Raw genomic sequence first — 20739 nt, forward strand, 5'->3', positions numbered from 1 at the left:
TAACTTGACAAGTTAATATAATCTCAGCATAAAAAAAATGTAATCTTAGTACATAGCCGGTACCGATGCCAAGTGTCTGCAACTTATTTCAAATTATTTCAAAATAGTGCAGTATAGTGCAGCAGACCATCAGTTTATTCAGCAAGTTGGCACGTACCACAAATGTGCCTGAGCAACATAACATATTTATTAAGCTGGCTGCCAAACAAAGCCAAAAAGAATTTTTTAAAAATAATAATAATTATATTAAATTTACATTTGGGTTATTTGAGTCAATGCAAAACTTTGCTCTAAGGAAGCATTAAAGAGACAGTGACTATCAATGTCTTAAAAAATGGAAGATTTATTGAGTTTCAAGTGTTCCAGAGACATAATAGCTCCCCAGATCATCAGAATCATTTAATAAATGATTATAAAATGTTTCAACAATGTGTTTAGGATTAATCTTTATATAATCATTTTAAAAAATAGACAAAATGAGGTAAGACTAGAATCATGGGGTACCTTCATTCAAAGGAAAATCTATATCAGATTTAGTCTCTTGCACAAATGATTGATGCATTTAATTTAAAACCACATCACTGTGGTAAATTTATCTAACATTGCTCACTGTAAATCTGGCAAGACAGAGTTTCAGTTGGAATAGTCATCTCCTTTTCATCTTCACATGCACTCATGCATATTGTCCAATTTTCATTAAGTATCCATTTATTCATTTTCCAAAGCTAAAACCCAGCACATGTGGTATTAAAGTTCAATTTGCTGACTGAAAGTTTGATTGTGCTCACTCTCTCAGAGCTGATGGAGTCTTCAGAGACAGGCCTCGGGCCCATGAACTTCCTTTATCAGTGTGAAGCTGTCTATAATTTTTCCAGACTGGGGACAAAATAATTAATTCAGTGACATGGTTCTTGATGAAGTCATTAGTTTGAAAAGTTTCTATAAGACAATACCTAAGACTACAGGATATTTAAAGTATGACATACTACATTTTTACTCAATCCAAGTGCAATTACTTATTGATATTTAATATGATAAAAGTTCTGTACCTTGTACATACTCTAAAACGTGGGTAACAATTTACATGAAGGGTGTCTACATTCAAACACTATTTGTACAGTGAATGAAAACCATTGCCATACTAGTGCAGGGTTGTCTATATAAAAGCCAAAATCGTTGCTCGGGGCATAATTACTGTCCATAAATGTTCCCTCTCCATATTCACTGTCTGTTATTCTTGTGGTGCTTATTCAATCACTCTTTTTTTCCCCACTGTCCTGCTAAGGTTGGAAATATTTCTAGAGTTAGAATTGTACATCAAGTCAAAAAAATATTATTTTCTACTTTAACCTGCCTAATGTTCTTCATGTGAATAAAAACCTCCCAACATCCAACTAGTCTAGCTAAGAATTTTGGTGTGATTGTCACTGACAAACAGCTTCTTTGATCACATTGCATCAACCACCAGAATCCGCAGCAGAAAGACTGCTCAAATTCTCACACACTCTAGTCATTTACTTACTGCAGCTCAGTATTTGCTCCTCATGCGTTATAGGCTACATATCCTCTATGAAGCATTTGAAATTTGACTGCTCGCTTAGTTTACAACTTATCAAAATTCTTTCATGTGACTCCCTGTTGCTTTAAGAATCAAAGTCAAATCTACTATGATTCCCCAACCTCATAGTGCTTTGCACATGTAATTTTGGGACTCCGCATTTTACAGGGTCATAATACTGATTCATGTCATGCAGATACTGAAATACCACATGAATGAATTTGGAATTTTATTTATGAGATCTGAATAACATCTAACATTTAAAAAAATCTGACATAGTAACAACAAAGTAGTTAATATTAATATCATTGAAATAATGTTATCAATGTCATGAGCATTCACAAGAACCTTATGAAGTGTTATTATGGTTAATGTAATTAATGTGAAATGTAGACAACCTTCATTTAAAAAGCCCACAAAAACATGTATATTTTATAAATAAAACATAATTGGCATTTTGTTCAATATATGCACCTTATATTTTACATACTGCAAAATCAGTAGACATTTTACGAAGAGTGATTATTTTTTTTTGCCTAGACCGTTTCTGTGAAAATTACCCTTATTTATTTTTATGTTTACACTATATATAAAATCAGTTCTGAATTATGATAAAATGGAATTGAGTTACAGTTTTAGGCACTGGCGACACTGCTGAGTGCTCTTTACTACTCTGAATAGAGACTAGGGAGATAGTGTTTTGTTTTTTTTTACCTGGTCATCAGAGACCTGCTCCAGGTAGATGTGTGTTGAGTTGATGAGATGCATGCGTGTGTAGCCATAATCAGTACTTCTGAAGGCACTCCAGTCTCGGGGCTTGGGGATAAACCCATCGTGCTTTTCTCGACACCCCTAAGAAAGACAAAACATTGGCCTTACTGTCCTTGGTAGTCTCCTGAGATATCTAGTATTTGACATTCTTTTAATTTAATTCTCTTTTCCAAATATATGGACTGTATAATTTTGATGCTTGATTTGTTATTTATTTGGTTCATCACCTGAACAAAATAAACTCAGAGTCTGAACTGAGCAGCACAGGCATTTTTTTGTTCATAAATTATTAAATTCATAGTAGATACTTATTTCAGGGTTTACAGATGGTAAATTAAATGGTCAATTAAATGCTCTTTTTAAGAAAGTAACCCCAATTTGAGTCATCTTGCAGATCTGTAAAACCTATTATGCAATTAAGATGAATTAAATCAGATTCAACAAAAAACCTACTACTAAATTCATGGTGCTTGAAGGAAAAACAGTATGCATCGTGTAATTTTTTTATATTAAATCAAAAGATATTTAATATATTGGGTATAAAAGTCAGGTCTTAAATCTTTAGGGTAAAAGCAATCATCTTATATTTACACGGGTATTAAAAGTCAGGCTGTAAATAATGAGGCTGTGTAAATTCAGGGAAAACAGCTGTGGAACAAAAAAGCCTGGACCTAATCAAACCTGATCTAATCAAACCTAATCTAATCCTGGCCAATCACAACACACCTCTGAGGTGAAACATTTCATAAGTGTGTGTCTGTTTGTCCAGCAGTTGCCTTACCAACAGTGTTTTGCCAACCACATTTGGTTTCTGTGCAATTAATATTTATGATCTTGCCCTGGAGCCCTCTACAATTTGAATTTTTGCCTTTATTTCATCATAAGAAAACCTTATAGTCTGAATTTATTTTTCTTTTTTCTTCCCCCAGCTGCCCTTTACATTGTGTAAATGTTTTATAAATAATGGAACAATATAAATGGTCCAAAATTACATGGAAAAAAGTCCAAGTCCACTAACTACAACAATCAATCTGTTGAACCCCATGTCTCCAAGGACTCAAACATCAAGAGCACACAGCTGACAAGCATAGCAAGCTCTGATTTTCATTATGTGAAAATACGAGAAGGGAAAAGGTCCATTTCATCTTGTTTGTTGATGTGTCTAGGTAAATTATTTTTCAGTTAGTTTTTCCACACTATTAAGTTCCGCCATGAAACTGGCTAACACCACATAATGCTAGTTACATATGTAATTGTGATCCTGTGAACCCTGGATAACCATCAGGGGTAGTGTGTACCTCTGGATACCTACTTGTGCACATGGAAACATGTCGAGATCTTCCAACAAAGTTCCATAGTGAGGCATGATGTAGAATTTACAATCTACTGTCCTACAGGAATCACTGTCTAGAACCTTCCCACTGAGTCGGATCTACTTCCGAGTGTCATGGCAGTTATCAGGGATTCATACAATCACTGTCACATAACTAGCTTTCTATTCCACCCTCCTAACGACCAGGAATTTTTTATGGATAAAATTCCAAACAACACTCGAATGCTTCATCAACAGTGTCTCCTACTCAATAAAATACCTTAACTTTTGAATTTAGCTCTGCATACAGCCCATTCAGCTTAGGAGCACTGCCTATGTTGTGTCAATTTTTTCCAGTCAAAGTCAGTAGGTGAAGATTATGGTTCCAAAAACTGTTGTTATTTTGTTATAATATCCACTACGTGCATGAGCAGTTGGCATGAGAATACAATACAATGATATCCATACAACTTTATTTATATTTTAATTTTAATAAGTTCATTTTTATTTTAATAACCATGTTTTGGTCTGGCAGAAAGCTTCGGGCAGAAGGGGAGTCCACTCTAGTGCACTGACAAACAAATATGTTGCTAGAAGTTGTATTTAAGACATTATAATGGAAGGTCTTTTTTATTTATTTATTTATTTATTTGATTAATTAACAAATTTGGTTTAATTTGGTTTAATTATTTTCAAAAGTTTGGACGGCCCTTACAAGTGTAAAAAACTAATAAATATAGATTTTGCTTAAAATAATGCACTTTTAATTGAAAAACATACTTACAGCTGAGCCAGTAATGATATGCACAGGTGCTTTAGGGTTCACGTATGGCTTATCAACACTCCCATTAAACACCTGTCACAAACCAACAATAGACTGTAATCACAAAATAATAATTAAAAAAATTTTATATGATTTTATTTCATTCCATTCCTAAAATTTTATGTATTTCGTGGACCATTTTTTTGATATTTATGACATTTGTTTTTACAGAGTGTGGACTATACCTTGTAATTATACACAGGCCATAGTCTCTCGTAGGTATGCTCATGTGCCCAAAGCTCCAGATCCACTCCTGTACCAACATGTCCACACAATAACACAGTGTTACTATATCATGGCCAAATAATTCACATTTTGAGTATTTTAAAAAAAAGAAAAAGAAAAAAAAACACGACATAAACAAACTCCAGAACAAATTGTATCAATTACGGCTATAAGGAGTCACCTCAGTATTGCTTTATTAAGAGATTCAGATCCTTCAAGATGGTTATGATGAAAGTTGAGAGAAATTTCTGCTTGGCAAGAGAGATGTGCTTTCAAGTGTAAATAAACTCTAAGATGAAATCCAGAGGTGTCCACTCAGACCAGAGCTCAGACACTGCTTACTGTGGCCAAACCTAAGGGGATGTTTTGGTAATACTCAATGTTCTACGGGTTGAAGTGTAACATTCCACACATTTAAATGAACAGAGTTTCAATCGGGACATCCAGTCTCATGTTTATGCACACCGAAATGTCCGAATAGTTTTGTTTGGGTGGCTGGATGTATGCCACGATATTCTTATTCAGTGGCTTGGAGTTTTACAGTGATTCAGGAGAAGTGTGTGTTTGGTTATTATTAGATGTGTGCAGCCTGCTGTAACAAACAGTATCTGGAGTCACTGAGATATACCATGCTGATAGAATAAGTCCTCCAGGCCAGGAGCTGGCGGCTTTGTGTCACTGCGTCCATGGCGTACCTGAAAAAAGAGAAATGAGAATGAATGAAACTAAGTGCAACTCTTCTTTATGGACTTCCTTTATGAAACCAAGGCCTCTTGAAATGCAGCATGTATGGAAAGTCTAGTATAGAGGCTGTGAGTTACATTAAGTTATTGGTATGCCTTTAAATCATAAGCAAAAACGTGTACATAAACACCTTTAATAAAAGGTTTGCATGTCTAATGGCATATGCAAACTTGATGACACCTGAAAAAAAAACAAGCTGATTTACTAACAGGGTCTAAAGAGGACTGTCTTTTGTAGGACATGTCTTGTATGTTTGACACATCTGGCTTAAATAATACACAAATTGTGGAGTTTCTACCCAAAGCTGCAAAATACAGGACTGCGTTGAGGCAAATTGATCAATTTTGGACCTGCAATATAATTTACTAAAAAAGTCACCTGAAAGTCACTTTGGGAATGGTGATTGGATTGTGGCCACAAATTAATTCATCATCCTATCATGCCCTCTAACTATTTCCTATTGATGACAGAGTCGTCTGTAGCTCGGGGTGGGGGATAAAGGTGCGTGGCTAGATATATATAACGCATATCTCATTACAGAATTTAAATCAAATCATATAAACTGTGTGCACATGCTCTTTGTTGAACACCACGTTTTCCAACAGACATTTAAATCGTCCATCACAATAGATACTATCACCAGTTGTCTCAAGCTCAGACAGGCCTGGTGCAAAATCAGCTAATTTTGCCTGTATAAACATTATTCATTCTCTCATATTCTCTCAATACTATAAACTCTATGAATGCTACCCACACCTGTATGATTGGAATAAAGTACATGGAAGAATAAACCTGTCACTCATGCATCATGCTGAAAAAGATCTACTTTACAAAATGCCACAGAAAATTATCTTAATGGTAAATTGAAGAATCCCTGGACCCATTTAGCTATCAGACTCAAGAAAGATCCATACATAACTTTCAAACTTGGTGCAGTCATCTTTATCATCATTGGAGCAGTACATGGGTCTGTGTGCCATGGTGATTATCCAGGGTCTTGCAGCCCTGTTCTCTGGTTTGTTTGCTTCCTAGTCAAAGGAGAGGAATAGCAGGAATTTAAATCTGAAGAATCTAAACTGAAATTCAAAACAATTTATTTATTATTAGCACATCATTATTAATCAGTGGTTGGCTTGAACACTTCCAATGAGTTAACTGAATCAACAAGTCAATTTCTTAAAATAAAATCAGTTCTCTGGATGACTTAAAATTAAGCTCAAACTGAGCACATCTTGGACATATACCTCCAGGTCTTTCTGCAGCCACTCATACTGTTTGAAGAGGAGATCTAGGCCATATTCGAGGTAGAAGTAGACCTCAGTGGAGAAAGAGATGATGTGTGCTGACCCAATGTTCCAGCTGCACGCAGAGGGAGACATAAAAAGGTTTGACTACTTTTAAAACACAGAAGCAAGCATAAATGCTTTTATACAAGAGACGTACTTCCAAAGAAAAGCTGGAAATGTCTGTGCTAGTGTAATTAAAGCTAAATATCAGGAAGAAGCAAAACTATAATGTTTAGGCTAGCTAAAACTTTTTACTTAAGTACAACATGGATAATTTGTTATGCATATTATCTGCTTAATATGCATATGAGATAATAATACAGGTAGTTCATTGTAAAGGCCACAGACTCAATTTTTTTTTTCCCAGTGTTTGTAGTGTGTGTGTGTGTGTGTGTTATATTTAATTAATAATTAAATATAATACATAAATAATACATAAATAATTTTGAGTATTATATTTAATTATTTATTAATGAGCTCTTATAGTTAGCCTATTTTAATGGTTTTAATTCTTAAATGGAATGGATTTAATTCAAACTTCAGTTACTGAATCTAACTGCCATTTAAGTGAAATTGTTCTCTGGAAGTGTAATATTCAGCAATAAAAAGCTCTATACCTCCATAAGTAATGAGCCTAATGTTTGATTAGTTGGATTATGTTCATACAGTATGTATGTACTGAGGGAGTTGCTGGAATTTTTTAAAGTCCCTGGTAGAAAAAAGAAAACCCCTATTCTAAACAAGAAGACTTACGACCAAAAGTATGTGGACACCTGGCCATTACACCCATATGTGGGTCTTCCCCAAAGTGTGAAGCACACAATTGTCTAGAATGTCTTTGTATGCTGTAGAATTATGACTTCCCCTCACTGGCACTAAAGGGCCTTAACCTGTTCCAGCATGACAATGTCCCTGTGCACAAAGCAAGGACTTTGCAGACGTGGTTTGCCAAGGTTGGAGTGGAAGGTCTCCTGCACAGATCCCAGACCTCAACCCCGCTGATCACCTTTGGGATGAACTGGAATGGAGGCTGCATGCCAGGGCTTCTCACCTGACATCAGTGCCTGACTAATGCTCTTGTGGTGGAATGAGCACAAGTCCCCACAGCCACGTTCCAAAATCTAGCGGAAGGCCTTCCCAAAAGAGTGGAGGCTGTTATGGCTGCAAAGAGGGGGGGACCAACTCCAAATTAAAACCCATAGTATTGGAATGGGATGCTCAATATGATGTGATGGCCAGGTGTTCACATACTTTTGGCCATATAGTGTAACTGTAGGCAGTCCATCAGCAGATCATTCTTCTGCTCCACAGCCCACTTTCCAGTAACACACAATGAAGATCAGGGTCCACATTCACAAAAAATCTTATGGTTAAAAGTAAGTCCTACTGGGCTGATTTGGCAAAAACATTGTTTTTATTTAGAGCAAAAAGCAGCTCCTAAATCTGAAACAACCTAGCGTAATCTGAATATTGTTATGACACTAAAAATAAATCACAAACAACTGTTGCTGCTGGCAACTCAAGTCACTCAAGTTAACGCGTTTGAAACACATCATGACAGAGCACTTAAAAAATGGAGATTACTCAACTACTAAGAGAAATAATGCAGTAACATTGGAGATCCTGGTTTTGATAACTCTCTGCTACTTGGCCACAAGAAAAATGGTGTTATGCAGTGCAAATAAACTTTGAATATCTCAGCTGTGTTATGTAATCAAACTAAATATTGCTTGACAATTCCTTCAGTTTCCAAATACTGTTCACCAAATACTATAGCTATGATTATTCTAAAAGTTCCATATTTTACAAGAAGTACGCATTTAGACTTTTGTTTTCACTTATACAGCCAATGACACTATCATTTTAATTTTTTTTATATTTCTCTGGCAACATTATGGCAATTGTGATTCCATTTATCTGTTTACATCATGTCAGGCATATCATTATCGAATGATTATTCCATTCATCAACTCAAGCCTCTCAGCAATTTAATTAACATGGCTTATGAAGAAATTCAGAAACTTTCAGGGCAAGGAGAACCCCTAGTGGTAAGGTAAGATTTTAGATGATATGAGCCAGGAGTATAAGCCGGGGCATAACTGCCTGGTTTGTCAGCTCTTTGGTATTTGGTTAGAAGTCAACATTCTTATGCAACCCGCAAAGGAGAACATCTGCTCTGGATATAAACAGGCATCTGCTGAATGGATATTATGAGATGGTAATTAAAGCTCATACCTGTACCACAGGCTCTCAGTTTCCCCTGGCATACTGAAACGGCTCTTGTAGTGTGAGAAATTGCTGGAAAAAATGAATACAGTAAATTACGAACATACCATAAAAAAATTCCTAGAGTCTGCGTTAGATAGAGTAGAGATCTCTTATAGGTATCCACTTCATCTAAATAAACAAATGGCAACACATTTTAGTTCAGCATAATGCTGCAACAGAAACAGCATTTCTAGGAATACTGTCACTAACAGCATTTTTTTTTTTTTTAATTTTCCATTTTTAAAAACCTCAAGTTGGTCAATTTGTAATTTTTCCTTTAGGAGATAGCTGAGACAGACCAATTCCTCACTAGTACTGCAATGAAATGAACTTAGAAAAGCATAATGATCTTAGAAAGTACAAAGCAGGGGATCCCCTAATTGAATTCAGACATTCAGGGTATAAGGTGACAAGTGCAGGGTCATGGTAGTTGAGAAGAGGTCACAAGTCAAAGGTAGCTGGATTAGAAAATACCATTTTCTTGAAGTTTGTGGACATGTTCCCAAAGCTGATAACGTTTCAGCTAAGAATTTAGAATTAAATTAACATTATGTTCATGTGGTGCAGGGGGAAAAAAACACTAAGCACTCTCTGCATAAAGTCCTGCTGCTCTCTCAAAAATTAAGCAGTTCTTTTTGCAGACACAAAATTTGAGGTCTTCTACTGGATAACAACACGCTGGCCCAATTTAAGCAGAAAAAGTAGTGTGTAATAATCCCTAGGACAGAGGTAGGCCTGTAATCTTGCACCTTATAGGACAAGATATGACAGAAAGACTTTTTATTAATATTTGTATATAATTGTATGTGGAAACAGGTTTGATTTCAAAACCACAAACTACACATTTAATAACGAGATGTCCACGGGGTTGACAGAGTGACAGAAATGTTATGTGATTAGTTAAATATGAACAAAAACCTAATGAGTAAAAGTAAATGTGTACAGAACTGAAAGGATAGACAACTTTATAGCGCCCTCTTGTGGCATCTTATGGCTGAGTAGTCACTGACACCACCAGTGTACATGTAAGATTCTGACTGTACTAATGCAGGTTTTGTGTACTAATACCAAAATCACATAGTTCTACTGTTTCAGTCAAACCTTTCAGGTGTACCCATCCCAAAGGAAAATTAAAATTGTGCTAAAAAAAACTGTGCTAGAAAAGTTGTGCTAGAAAACTGATACAAAATTCATGAACGGTATAAAATTAGGCATACATTTTCCTGTTTCTGTTATGACTACTGACAGATGATAATTTATTAATTAATGTTTCATGGAGTTAAACAAAAGCCAGCAATGCCTTCACAAAATCCATATTTACAGTTTTGTGAATTTCTAAAAAAAAAAAAAGACAAGTCAACACTTCCATTTGCTCACTCATAAAAAAAAACATCAGACTCAAACTTTAGCTTTTTCCTGCTGGATTATGACCAAATACAAGTTTAATGTCTTTCCCTGACACTGTTTATCAGCCTTTTTTAGTCGATCATTCTGCAAGCAATCTCAAAGCTATCCCAGTTGTCCTGCACTGGCAAAGTAGTGGGAGCAGGAAACGACTGTGGTATGGACAACTCTTACTAATAAAACTCAAAAAAAATGCCATCAGTTTTGCAATCTTTCCATTTTTGGTATTGGGAGAAGAAATACTGCTTACTCTAGTCTATTTACATTGTGAGTGGCTCACTGATTAAGTCAAAGTGACTTGTTTAAATTCAAAAGCACAGCAAATACCTCACAAAATGTTCTGGATCTCGACAGCACCCCTTCTCCCCACCATGCTTCTCTTTCCAGACAGTAGCAGTGGTCCATGAGAAGGTTGAGTGTTTAATGCTACAACTATTCATAGGTTTATGGAATATGCATTTGAGCTCTGCCAAAAAACCTTTTTAACGTAGCCTGTTTAGGATTTGCGTGGACAGGAATGTGGGGAACAGGGAGTACAGGGAAATCAGAGCAGATCTGAAATAGACATTGTCTAGACTCCAGACTTGCTGTGCATCCAAAGAATGAGCCCTTCAGCAGTCATATCATCATATCCACACAAAGTCATCAGAGTGTAGTTTGGAAAAATGTTTTTTATATTTTTGATAGACTATGACATTAAAGTGTGCGGTATAAATATATTATTGAGCAATAGGTTACACCAAATAGTTTTCAAGGAACTGAGTTGTAAATTCATAATTAATGAAAATACTGGGTAAAATGAGCTCATGAATACATATGGAGATTATGTGTATATATATAAATTAACAGTATTTTAATCTATAATGATGGAAATAATCATAAGACCTACTAGGCCCACTCGTGATTACCAGGACAGGTCATATATGGCACATAGGCAGCAATGGACTCAATCTGTTTCATAAACTCATCCCCAATCCTGCCATTGTCCTGAAACGCAAAGACACAATTAGAAACACGCACTTAACACACTACAGGCAATACAACAAAAAGGCGACATTCATATTGCTTTGACTTTGGCAAAATATTAAAATGTGTGTTGAGAGATATCATATAAGTCATACATTTGGTTAATGTTCTTTTTTTTACTAGGAGAATAGTGAAGCCCAAGCTGTTGACAAGCTTAACTGAGAAACCTCAGTAATGACAGAAAGTAATCGCAGCCGATATAAAAGCAGGCTATATAAATAAGGACTTCCATTAGACTAAATCACTTTTCCAGGCAACACACTCACAGCCCTATCATTACATCAAAAGGGGACAAAAAGACATTCATAAAATCTGAACCAGCTGTTTTGACAAATATCATAAGGAGGGTAATTGTGGGATAAAATGGTACAGACTCTAATCGGCTGCTGACTTTTCAAGCTTTTTGACAGCTCCAGTTCTCTTTTTCTAGGACTCTAGGGATTGTGGAATGTATTTCTTCACAGAACTGGTTGTACTGAGATGTTCAAAATATTACAATAATCTGATCCAATGTTATTCCCTTTGAGAAAAATGGATGCATCATTATATAGTCCGGGGTTTTCCATATCAGTATGTTTGGAAAAAAAGAGTTTTATTGTAAAAAATTTCAGACAGGAGTACGCTTATGAAAATAGTTCATGAACGACTCTTTCATCATATAATTTTTTAGGTCGACTACACTCTACGCCTCCATCTGATCAACACACCATAATGTTAGTGCCACCAGATTATTAACAACAAATTACACTTAAAAGAGTGGTACAGAAAACAGGATGTGGGCTTAGTAAATTCCACACAGTGATTTCTAAAACCAGTGCATTTTTAACACTGACATTATAAGCAATAATGGATAATTTCCAAAGCTTGTTTTTTTTTTTTAAATACAACTGACTGTTTGACTGTTTTCCAAACAAAGTAATAGAGAAGCACATTCTATAAGCAGTTTTAAGTATTATTGTCCAATTCATTATAACAAGTGTTTGGTGTAACTTTACCTCATGCATATCATAAGCAAAGTCTCCTGCAAATCAAGAAAACAACAGTTCAGAATTATAACTAATAGATCATATTAATGAAGTCTCTTGAGCATTTACTAGGCTCACTTATACTTGAGAAAACATACTATTATGTAGTGTGCGTTGATGGTTTTAAAATCATATGTTAATATGATTTAATGTTAACGAGCTAACGGTTTTTACTTGTAAGAACTTCTGTCTGATTGTGTGACAGCTTTTAGGTCAGCAGAGGGCACCATTTAGCACTGGTAAAATATGCTCTGTAAGTTTCAAGAACATTGTCAGGAGTCAGTCTAAAATAATGACTGTACACTCACTGGCCACTTTATTAGGAACACCAGTACAACTGAACATTCATGTTTCAGGTAATGTTCATATCAAATGTCAGAATAAAGAAAAAGTGTGATCTCTGTGACTTTGATCATGGTATGGTTATTGGTACCAGAAGGGCTGGTTTGAGTGCTTCATAAACTGCTGATCTCCTTTGAATTTCACACATAACAGTCTCTAGAGTTTACAGAGAATTGTGAGAAAAAAAAAAAAAAAAAAAACATTGAGTGAGCGACAGTTATGAGGATGTTGATGAGACAGATTAAAGGAGAATGACCGGACTGGTCTGAGTTGACAGGAAGTCTAAAGTAATTCAAATAAGCACTCTTTACAACCATGGTGAGCAGAAAAGCATCTCAGAATGCACAACACAGCAAACCTTGATGACGATGGGCTACAACAGCAGAAGACCACATCAGGTTGCACTCATGTCAGAGAACAACAGGAATCGGAGGCTATCATGGCACAGACTCACCAACACTAGACAGTTGAGGATGGAAAAAGACCAGGTGATTTTTTTTTTTCTAATCTTCAACTATCCAGTTTGGGTGAGCCTTTGCCCATGATAGCCTCAGATTCTTGTTCTTGGCTGACAGGAGTAGAACTTGACGTGGACTTGGCATTATTGTTAGTGCCAGATGAGCTGGTTTGAGTATTTCTATAACTACTGATCTCCTGGTATTTTTACACACAACAGTCTCTAGAGTTCACTCAGAATGGTGCAATAAAGAAAAACATCCAGTGAGCGGCAGTTGTGCAGATGGAAACGCCGTGTTCATGAGAGAGGTCAACAGGGAATGGCCAGACTGGCTCGAGCTGACACTACAGTATTTCAGATAACCATTATGTACAATTGTGGTGAGCAGAGAAGCATCTCAGGATGCACAACACGTCACACCTAGGCGGATGGGCTACAGCAGCAGAAGACCACATCAGATTCTACTTCTGTCAGCCACGAACAGAAATCTGAGGCTGCAGTGGGCACAGGCTCACCAAAACTGGACAGTTGAAAACTGGAAAAATGTAGCCTGGTCTGATGAATCTCGATTTCTGCTGAAGCATACAGATGGTGGGGTCAGAATTTGGTGCCAACAGCATGAATTCTTGGACCCAACCTCCCTTATGTCAATGGTCCAGGCTGGTGAAGGTGGTGTAATGGTGTGGAGAATGTTTCCTTGGCACACTTTGTGCCCATTTATACCAATCAATCATCGCTTGAATGCCACAGTCTATTTGAGTATTGTTGCTGACCATGTGCATCCCTTCATGGCCACGATTTACCCATCTTCTAATGGCTACTTCCAACATGATAATGCACCAAGTCACAAAGCAAGTTGTCTCAAACTGGTTTCATGAACATGACAGTGAGTTCAGTGTTCTTCAGTGGCCTTCTCAGATACCGGATCTGAAGCTAACAGAACATCTTTGGGATGAGCTAGAACGGGAGATTTGCAATATGAAAATGCACCTGAAAAATCTTGCAATCATGTCAACATGGAGCAGAATCTCAAAGGAATGTTTCCAACATCTTGTAGAATCTTCGCCACAAAGAACTGAGGCTGTTTTGAGAGCAAAGAGAGGCCCTACCCAGTATTAGCATAGTGTTCCTAATAAAGTAATTGGTGAGTGTTCAGTCACTGGTCTACACTGCCAGTCAAAAGTTTCTGAACACTGTATATTTTAGCAATAAATGGAATGGGAATTGTTTATTATTAAATGCTGGATTGAGAAACATTAGAAATGACTTTATTTTATTGAAATAATCATCTACTAGGCCAAACTATCACTTTAATATATTTTACAATACTTGCACTGTTTAAGAGTCTATTATGTACAGACTTAATAGGTTTACACCTTAAAAAGCACTCATTTAGAGTCCCATTAGGATCTGAGAGTAAACAGTTAATAACTTCCACAAAGATTTAGGTTTCCTTATTTAATGCTATTCTGAATCATTTTGTCTTTGGCAAAAATACTGATTCAACTAATAAAACATAAGCAACTCCAGGTGGTTATTTTATTTTGTAATAAAGCATAAGAAACTTTATATTTTTTAATAAAACATATGAAACATCAGGTGGTCAAAAACCTTATATTATAAAAGAATGTTTTCTTTTGAAGATAATATCATGGCTGTAAATCTTACCAATGTGCAGGATGACATCATACATCCCGGCCTGTGTCTCTTTCTGAAGTCTGGCCAGTGATTGAGGGTTTTCATTGCCCATGTCACCAAACAGAGCAAATCTAGGGCTAAAACTTGTGCTATCATTCAGAGCAGTAAAGAAGAGAATATCACTCCATCCCTCTTCACTACCACAGTGGTAGACTGTAAAACATACACACATGTACATTCAGTAAATTCAGACACAAACCCACTAAACTCTGAAATCCTTTAATTAATTCTCTCTTACACTGGCCACTATTTTTTTAGCATGGATTTTTGGATCATTGTCCTGATATTTGAGAAATTGCTGGTGTGAGAATTTTACGATCCAAGACCAGGCTTACACAATATCACGTATATAATCATCTACACCAGTATGGCATAAAGTTAACAGTACAGACCCAAGCATTTTAGATTTCCTTAGGCCAATATACTGAATGCTGCTGTAACATCACACTGTAATTTGAGTAAAGAGTTACATCAGGTACATCTTCAAACAGCACAGTTGTTTAAACACCAGTCCCACACCACATCACACCAGTGCAGTGCATATTATGCTTACCATATTTAGCCCCAGGTCTGAGTTCTGGCAATGTGACTCTGTGAATGTACATTTGACGCTTCTCTGAGCCTCCATCAATAAACAGAGTGGAGTTTCCCTTAGCAGTATGACTGAAGAGCTTCCCACCCCACAGGCCATATTCCACCACGCTTTCTGTGTAGTCAAAGGTTGTCCAAGTGATCACCATTGAACCCTCCACACCTGTGGAAGTATGGAAGCATTACACACATTTTACACATCACATCACACCATGCTTTACACACCATCATTAAAGACTCAGCAGACTAACTTTTCTTTACTAGATAAAAAAAATAGGATTTTCAGCCTTGCAAGTACTACAATCAGTTTGATTCTGCTGCAGACAGATTAATTTTTTTTTTTTTGCTTCTTGACAGCTTCCCTCTTAAAATACTGTGACATGACAAATGTTTTGAAAGCACTACCTCATCAGCCACAGTGGTGTCACAAGCTGCTTAACCTTGCAAAAGCTATGTTAAGATATAAATAAGACTGTCATGTAACAATCAGAATTTTCACAAAGCACATGCTGCAGCAATGGATTTGTTCCTCAAATTCAGCGCTTAGTTTACAATATTTTTGCAGAACAAGATTGCTAAAGCAAACAACATTTAATTATATAATTATAAAGGTTCTTTCGGAACTTCTGTGTATAAGTAATATGGTGCCATCTTCTCTTGGAATATTTTATAAAGTTGCTTTTGTAATTTGGTAAAACAATATTTATTGGTACTGGGAATTGTTTTAAGGACAAAAAGCAGTGACAGCCACTGTAAAAAAAAAGTACTTTAAAATGTATTGCTAAACTATCTTAAACGCAACTTAAACATTCTTATATGTGTGTGATATATTCTAATGAGCATAATTAATCAGTGTGACATGTTTAATCCATCAATTATCTGCTCTAGTTTACAAAACTACATTTTCACACATCTCCAAGTCCATAATAGATTATGTAAGATATATAGATAAAATGTACTGCAGAAAAAAAAAATCTACTCTTCTTTTGATATAGTTAACCATGGAAATTTCATTTGTAATCAAGAATATGTGCCTTTTTTTTTCAAATTAGAGAGCACACACAGTGGTTAACACATGAAATTAATATAAAAAATAAATACGAATAAAAAATATTCAATAAAATGAACTAAATAAAATAAAATTTACTGCAATTTACTGCATTGTTAATTATGAAAATTCTCTTAGTAGCACTCACTTTACACATCACTGAAACCGCAAAAGAGAAGACACCATCATGAGTACAATAAAGTTCTAAAATTCTTACCTGGATAGGAAATGTGCACCTGCTCAGGCTGGGACCAGATAGGTGGCACACATGAGGCCAAAGACAGAAGACCACAAAAAAAGAAAAGATGCAGAACAGCCATCTTTCTTATTTTATTCTACTTCTTCTGTCTCATTCCTGGACAACAGAGAAGACAGAGACAATTGCTTTAACCTAGGCTTGTTACATAGTGACCACACCACAACCGCATGATCTCCTGCGCAAGCTCAGCCAAATGTCACAAGATCATAATCCCTTATAACATAACTATGTGTGAACTCTGCTCCTTCAGCCGTCCAGATGAATTAAAAATTAATTTGAATAAACCTTTGAGTTAACAACCAGAAAATGTCAAATAGTGTAACAATCCAAACCAAGAATTATTATTATTATTATTATGAATAATGACAAGCACCAACTACTTTCAAAACAGAAGAAAGGAAGCTTGTAATTTATTCTGCCATTAATCTTGGCTCCAGTTAGTTTACGTTATTAAAGTAATGCTAGACTGTACACCGATCAGACATAACATTAGAACCACTGACAGGTGAAGTGAATAACGTTGTGTGTGTTGTGTGTGGATCTGAGCGACTTTGACAAGGGCCAACTTATAATGGCTAGACAATTGGGTCAGAGCATCTCCAAAACAGGTCTTGTGGTGTGTTCCCGGTATGCAGTGGTTAGTACCTACCAAAAGTGGTCCAAGGAATGACACCTGATGAACCGGCGACAGGGTCATGGGTGCCCAAGGCTCAGTGATGTGCGTGGGGAGTGAAGGCAAGCCCAGCTGGTCCAATCCCACAGAAGAGCTATTGTAGCACAAATTGCTGACAAGGTTAATGCTGGCTAAGATAGAAAGGTGTTAAAACACACAGTGCATCACAGCTTGCAGCGTATGGGGCTGTGTAGCTGCAGACCAGTCAGAGTGCCCATGCTGACCTCTGTCTACCACCAAAAGCACCTACAATGGGCACGTGAGCATCAGAACTGGACCATGGAGCAATGGAAGAAGGTGGCCTGGTCTACATCATGTTTTCTTTTACAACATGTTGACAGACGGTTAAGTGTGTCACTTACCTGAGGAAGAGATGGCACCAGGACGCACTATGGGAAGAAAAGCTGGGATGTTCTGCTAGGAAAACTTGGGGTCTGGCATTCATGTAGATGTTACTCTGACACATACCACCTACCTAAACATTGCTGCAGACCAAGTACACCCCCTCATATGGCAACGGTATTCCCTAATGGCAGTGGCCTTTTTCAGCAGGATAATATGCCCTGCCACACTGCAAAAATTGTTCAGGAATGGTTTGAGGAACATGACAAAGATGACAAGGTGTTGACCTGGCCTCCAAATTCCCCAGATCTCAATCCCACTGAGCATATGTGGGATGTGCTGGACAAACAAGTCTGATCCATGGAGGCCCCACCTCGCAACTTATAAAAGAAACTGACAAGTATATCATAATGACAGATCAGATTTGTCTGGATTACAAATGATATTTAGACAGACTGTTCCGGCCTGTATATTCCTTGCTGACCACTATGCTCTTAAAAGTAAATTTCCAAAAATTCATTATTTGTCAGCAGATCTTTAAAAAAAAAATTAAAAACTGAAAAACATTGCTTGTGTAAGTATTCAACCCTTTCAGACTAGTACTTTCCAGCTTTCACTGCAACTAACAGCTTTAAGTCTGTCGGGGTAAGTTCATACCAGTTTTGCACAATGTTTGTGAGTAATATTCACCCATTCTTACTGGCAGATTTGCTCCAGGTTATTCAGGTTGGTTGGATGATGTTTGTTGACTGCAATTTTCAAACATTGCCACAGATTGACAACGGGATTCAGATCTGGCCAATGCAGAACATTCACCTTTTTTGTTTTTAACCACTCCTGCATGTCTGGGATCATTGTCCTGCTGAAAGGTGAAGTTTCCCCCAAACTTTAGTTTTTTTTGATGTTGTTGTTGTTGTTTTAAACTGAAGCAGGTTCTCTTGTAATAGTTCCTTGCATATTGCTCCACAAATATCATTTTAATTGAAGTATGGCCCGTGTTAAGTTTGCACCACACACAGAGCTTTGAAACTTGTTTTAAACAAGTATCTTGATCTTGATCTCATCGCATCAAAAAAGTGGGTCACCCTCACGCTTTCATATGGCCCTCTTGAGCAACAGTTTCTTTCTAGCTACCCTCCCATACAGTCCTCAGTTATGTAGAGCTCTTGAAATGGTTGTCTGATGCACCTTCACTCCACTCTCAGCCACTGTACTCTGTAACTCCTTCAGTGTCACTGTTGGCCTCAGTGTGGATTTTCCTCACCAGTCTCTGTGTTGTTTTTGCAATGAGTTTTGAGTTAGGGCCTTGTCTAGGTAGTGGTGGTCTGATGCAGCTTCCACTTACTCATTATTGATCCAGTAGTGCTTACTGGGGTGTCCAAGCTCTTAGATATAATTTATGAAATTAAGTTATGAAATTCTATTACCTCATTTTTAACTTCCTTAGATTGCCCCTTAGCCCTCATTTTAACTCCTTTCCATCAGACTGACAGTCTCTTCAATGTCAGGTCAACTGAGGTGGTTTTTGTTCAGAAAATGGGAGCTGTTATAATATTTCACAGGTGAAGGCCAATTATTAGTCAACTGTTTCCTCGTTAAGACAATATGTTTCATTCAAAGCTTCTGGAAGCAGGGGGTTGAATACTTTTGCAAGCAGCATTTTTGGGTTTGATTTTCTTGAAATATTTCCTGACCAATAATTAATTTTGACACAGTAAGAGAGCATGAGCTTGCAATTAAAAAAACAACAACAACAAAAAAAAAAAACTGACACAAACATGATGGATTTTCATCATTTGTTATTCAGACAAATCTGATAAATTCCGGGGGGGGGGAATACTTTTGCACGCCACTGTATGTCAGGAAACTGGCTTTTCAGGGATACATGGCATGATTGTGTGGGTTCGAGGTCTTCTTCAAAACTGCTGTTTTAGATAATATGGTGGTCATGAGTGGACATAAAGGTCAAATAAACATTTTGCTTTTGAGTTTTGAACAGTTAAAAAAAAAAATCACTGGTTCAAAACGGCATGAGTCGATAATCGATTATTCAACACACACACACAGACACAGACACACACACACACACACACACACACATCAAAATGATGTCATTACAACTATGTTCCCTATAGCTTTTGTCTTAATTAGTCTCGTAAGAAATATATGAATTGTGACTTTATTTTAAATAAAAGGACAGTTATTGTGGTATAAAATGTATTATCACACTTACCCAGGATCAAATAAACATTTGTAGAAAACAAGAGCTTGACATGTTTCAACAGAGTTTGTTTTTATTCAGCTGAACACCGCGATGAGTTTCCCTGTTATCTAGCACGCTAGTCGGCTTTGCTAAACTACAGCAAAAGTAATGCTAGTCGGCAAACTGTTTTGCAAACTGTTAAAGATTATAATAACCGCTCATAAGCGCACCTAAATGTGTGTACACCCACCTATTTTACTCATTTAACTACTGTTAACTAGCGAGCAGCTAGTCAGGTCTACTAGAAGAATAAAAAAAAGAGGTTAGCTAACTAGACTAGCTAATTACAAACAGGCTCTGTGACTAGCAAGCATTTCGGCGAATTAAAACAGGAAAATGTACACCTCGTGAAGAAAGGTATGTAACAGGTTTCGCATTTGTTACAGGTATTGAGGAAGTCAAAAAAAAAAAAAAAGTCAACATTCAGGCTGTCTTGCTAGTAGTTGATATCGTGTGGTCATGTCCCAAATACTGCCCACAGCTCTGCGGTTCTCTATCAAGTGTGCACTTTGGTGACCTAAACAAATTGTGAACCTGTGGAGAGTTCTCGCGTCCTCGAGGGTGCATGGGTTGAAAACCGAGCATTTGGGACGTTACCTGTATCTCCGCCGCACACGCGCATTG

The 20739-nt window shown here is 36.8% G+C and overlaps 1 protein-coding gene across 2 annotated transcripts; it reads right to left on the minus strand.

Moving 5' to 3' along the window:
• Positions 1–323: 323 nt before the first annotated feature.
• acp7 (acid phosphatase 7, tartrate resistant (putative)) lies at positions 324–20592 on the minus strand. Of its 2 annotated transcripts, XM_053237523.1 has the most exons (15): positions 20086–20592; positions 17487–17604; positions 16796–16933; positions 15493–15693; positions 14910–15092; positions 12413–12438; positions 11281–11378; positions 8955–9017; positions 6678–6792; positions 6348–6461; positions 5318–5384; positions 4650–4717; positions 4426–4497; positions 2273–2410; positions 324–876 (listed from the first exon to the last, which is right to left on the minus strand). In XM_053237523.1, the coding sequence occupies exons 3-15, from the start codon at positions 16896–16898 to the stop codon at positions 811–813; spliced, it is 1314 nt and encodes a 437-aa protein (XP_053093498.1). In that variant the 5' UTR covers positions 16899–16933; positions 17487–17604; positions 20086–20592; the 3' UTR covers positions 324–810. The 2 variants fall into 2 exon arrangements, with proteins under 2 accessions (XP_053093498.1, XP_026775660.2); XM_026919859.3 differs by lacking the exon at positions 17487–17604 and having other exon boundaries at positions 20086–20591.
• Between the last annotated feature and the right edge of the window lie 147 nt (positions 20593–20739).

Source organism: Pangasianodon hypophthalmus, chromosome 10 (assembly GCF_027358585.1).
Source record: "Pangasianodon hypophthalmus isolate fPanHyp1 chromosome 10, fPanHyp1.pri, whole genome shotgun sequence".
NCBI classification, from domain to species: Eukaryota; Metazoa; Chordata; class Actinopteri; order Siluriformes; family Pangasiidae; genus Pangasianodon; species Pangasianodon hypophthalmus.

Excerpts from the sequence above, each read along its gene's own strand:
- acp7 (XM_053237523.1), bottom strand. The coding sequence starts at position 16,898 with ATGGCTGTTCTGCATCTTTTCTTTTTTTGTGGTCTTCTGTCTTTGGCC. Across the intron at positions 15,694-16,795 it reads GGTGCACATTTCCTATCCAG|GTGTGGAGGGTTCAATGGTG; the intron begins GTAAGAATTTTA and ends ATACTTCCACAG. Across the intron at positions 4,718-5,317 it reads GGACTTATTCTATCAGCATG|GAGTGGATCTGGAGCTTTGG; the intron begins GTATATCTCAGT and ends ATGTTGGTACAG.